Source organism: Hippoglossus stenolepis, chromosome 3 (genome assembly GCF_022539355.2).
Source record: "Hippoglossus stenolepis isolate QCI-W04-F060 chromosome 3, HSTE1.2, whole genome shotgun sequence".
NCBI classification, from domain to species: Eukaryota; Metazoa; Chordata; class Actinopteri; order Pleuronectiformes; family Pleuronectidae; genus Hippoglossus; species Hippoglossus stenolepis.
In genome coordinates this window covers 3,348,617-3,352,555 of record NC_061485.1, presented here as the reverse complement: position 1 = coordinate 3,352,555, position 3,939 = coordinate 3,348,617, and the positions used below count along the sequence as shown (strand labels likewise).

Below are 3,939 nucleotides of genomic sequence, written 5' to 3'. Positions count from 1 at the left end.
GTTTACAAACCAAATGGCCCCTCGGGGACAGTAAAGACGACCTTAACCTTAACTTAACCTTTATTCTACTTTGTTAGTTTCTCATTCTTCTATGAGTGTGTTTGTTTTCTAATTTTGCGAATTTTTCTTTATTTGTTCTGACATGTGCTTTATGAATAAAGATCTGATTTATTATTATTAAATGCATCTACTTGATTTGACTTTAATTGTTACTGTATGTTGTGAATGAAGGATAACACACTCTGCCTCTCATTGAATCTCCTCTTAACACCAAGTGTGAACAGGCCGCTGTGAAATGCAGTAAATCCTGAAACACCAACAACTTCTTCCTCAAACACAACCAGCTCCTCCCAGTCAGGATATGTCTGTGTCTCCTCCCTTCACAGACGTGTAAGTGTAAGAACCAGTGAACAACAAGCTGTGAACTGTGGGAGATGAGTCACTGCAGGGAGTGAATGAGAGGGGGAGGAGCAGAGATCTGTTTCTGCTCAGAGGGAGTGAAACTGTTCTACAGTCACTGACACCAGCTGAAATGGCGCAGCAAGAAAATCAACTGGACAGAGAAAGATTCTGCTGTTCGATCTGTCTGGATCTACTGAAGGATCCGGTGACTACTGTCTGTGGACACAGCTACTGTATGAGCTGTATTAACACCCACTGGGACAATGGGGAGGAGAGAGGAAGCTACAGCTGCCCTCAGTGTAGACAGACCTTCACACCGAGGCCTGTCCTGGTGAAAAACACCATGTTAGCTGATTTAGTGGAGGAGCTGAAGAAGACTGGACTCCAAGCTGCTCCTGCTGATCACTGCTATGCTGGACCTGAAGATGTGGCCTGTGATTTCTGCACTGGGAGAAAACGGAAAGCTCTAAAGTCCTGTTTGGTTTGTTTGGTCTCTTATTGTGAAAAACACCTCCAGCCTCATTTCCAGTCAGCTCCATTTAAGAAGCACAAGCTGGTGGAGCCCTCGGAGAAGCTCCAGGAGAACATCTGCTCTCGTCACGATGAGGTGATGAAGATGTTCTGCCGCACTGATCAGCAGTGTATCTGTTATCTCTGCTCTATGGATGAACATAAAGACCACGACACAGTGTCAGCTGCAGCAGAAAGGACTGAGAGGCAGAGAGAGCTCGGGCTGAGGAGACAAACAATCCAGCAGAGAGTCCAGGACACAGAGAAAGATGTGAAGCTGCTTCAACAGGAGGAGGAGGCCGTCAATGGCTCTGCTGATAAAGCAGTGGAGGACAGTGAGAGGATCTTCACTGAGCTGATCCGTCTGCTGCAGAAAAGAAGCTCTGATGTGAAGCAGCAGATCAGATCCCAGCAGGAAACTGAAGTGAGTCGAGTCAGAGAGCTTCAGGAGAGACTGGAGCAGGAGATCACTGAGCTGAAGAGGAAAGACCATGAACTGAAGCAGCTCTCACACACAGAGGATCACACCCAGTTTCTACACAACTACCCCTCACTGTCACCACTCAGTGAATCTACACACTCATCCAGCATCAGGATCCGTCCTCTGAGGTACTTTGAGGACGTGACAGCAGCTGTGTCACAGGTCAGAGGTCGACTACAGGACATTCTGAGTGAGACAGAGACAGAGATTTTACAGATTGTGTCTCAAGTGGATGTTTTACTGCCACAACCAGAGCCAGAGACCAGAGCTGACTTCTTAAAATATTCACAGAAAATCACACTGGATCCAAACACAGCACACAGACATCTGTTATTATCTGAGGGAAACAGAAAAGTAACAGGTATGAGAGTAGAACAGTCTTATTCGACTCACCCAGACAGATTCACTGATTGGCGTCAGGTCCTGAGTGGAGAGAGTCTGACTGGATGTGGTTACTGGGAGGTGGAGGTGGGGGGGAGAGCAGTTGGCGTAGCAGTCACATCCAAGAATATCAGCAGAGCAGGAAACTCATATGAATGTAGATTTGGATTCAATGATAAATCTTGGTCATTATATTGTTATGAAAACAGATATGAATTTTATTACAACAGCATCAGGACTCCAGTGTCAGGTCCTCGGTCCTCCAGAGTAGGAGTGTACCTGGATCACCGTGCAGGTGTTCTGTCCTTCTACAGAGTCTCTGACACCATGACTCTCCTTCACAGAGTCCAGACCACAATCACTCAGTCTCTCTATGCTGGAGTTGCGGCTGGTTATGGATCCACAGCTGAGTTGTGTAAACTCAAATAGACTCGAGTCATTAAAAGCAGTGATTTAGATTCTGTGTTTAAATCTTTAACTTCTTTTGTCTCCATGTTTGTTGATCAAAGTTCCTAGTGGCAGTTTCTGCTCCGCACAGAGATCAGCTGTCAATCAAACACTGACCTTCCTTTATCACACATATTTAGTTCTCACTTTGTAAAGACAGAAATCTATAATTACACTGACATGAATGTGTTTGAATGAACTAATGTTGCTGTTGTTTTCTAAATCAATGTAGAAATCAGGTTCTGTGATGTTTTAGAACCTGTATTGATCCTGATCCTCATCAATGAGCTGATTATTTGTTCTTTTCTTTTCCACATGTGAGATGGAGGTGAAACAAACTGATTGTGTGTCCATGAAATCACTGAACAAGAGTCACTGAACAGACTTTACTGATGAAATGATCAATGAACTCAGAGCGTCAACATGTCCACCAGACCAACTACACTTTATTTCAGGCATTAATATGTTTATTAATCTAATTAATACATTATAACAGTAGTAAAGTGTAATGTACCTTCCAGACATTCTGTGTTGCCCAGATACCAAAGACCATTATATCCTTTAATCATTTGTAAAGCATGTTCTGAGATGTGCTTTATGAATAAAGATCTGATTTCTTATTATTAAATGCATCTATTTGATTTGACTTTAATTGTTACTGTATGTTGTGAATGAAGGATAACACACTCTGCCTCTCACTGAAAGCTCCTCTTAACACCAAGTGTGAACAGGCCGCTGTGAAATGCAATAAATCCTGAAACACCAACAACAACTTCTTCCTCAAACACAACCAGCTCCTCCCAGTCAGGATATGTCTTTGTCTCCTCCTTTAACAAACTTTATTTTCGACTGTCAACATACAAAGTCAACATACAAATTCAACATACAAAGTCAACATACAGTGTTAAAACAGAAGGATCGGATGGTCACAGATATACACTCAGATATTGTGTTGCTTGCACTCAGATATTTTGTGCAAGTGGCAGATGAAAAGCCCTCGCACCAAGGTCGGGCCTAAAATTGACACAGGCTGGGACTCACAAACATCCAGTCAATAAGAAGCTGACATCAGGGACAGTTTCATAAATGTCTCTGTCTCAAACCGGATCCTGATCTGAACTCGGCACCATCCAGACGGCCGTCACAAAAGATAAAGTTTAAGAAAAAACGTATTTAGCTGATGCTAGCTTGGCCTTTCAGACCCGGCCATCCCAGACCGACAGTATCACTCATAAAGGACCATGGGGGACGACAGACCTGACGCCTACTTTTCCTCAAAACTTGACTCTGTTGTGATCACAGTTCCAACTTCTCTTGAAGCTGCAGCAGCCGCTGACTATCTATGACAGCATCATGTGACACTGTAGGTTATGCTGACTTGACATTGTTGGTATAACATCAATTATTCCAACAGCTGAGCTTCTCAGATTCACCAGTTTTGCTTGAAATGCCAATGCACTGTTCTTAACCCCTCTCCTCCACACATCATGTGACGGACAGCCACATGATTGTGTTGCAGTAATAACTGAAGCTTGTTCTCTCACAGACATAAAGGGTCACACCAATGGCCAATGCAGATTTGGAACTGTTTGTGGACAGCTCAGCCTCAAGAGACCCAGCAATTGGTAATAAATCGAACAATTTGTGCATTACACAATCCTAGAATTCCTCTGCACAGACAGCAGAGTTGGTTGCATTGACAGATTATGTTAAAGATA

The 3,939-nt window shown here is 43.4% G+C and overlaps 1 protein-coding gene across 1 annotated transcript; it reads left to right on the top strand.

Annotated features, from left to right (window-relative positions):
- Window positions 1–532: 532 nt before the first annotated feature.
- Window positions 533–2,194, top strand: LOC118104633 (tripartite motif-containing protein 16-like; the record flags this gene model as incomplete). Its single annotated transcript, XM_047339300.1, has 1 exon — window positions 533–2,194. A coding segment is annotated over exon 1 (1,662 nt), but the record flags the coding sequence as incomplete, so codon positions are not given.
- Between the last annotated feature and the right edge of the window lie 1,745 nt (window positions 2,195–3,939).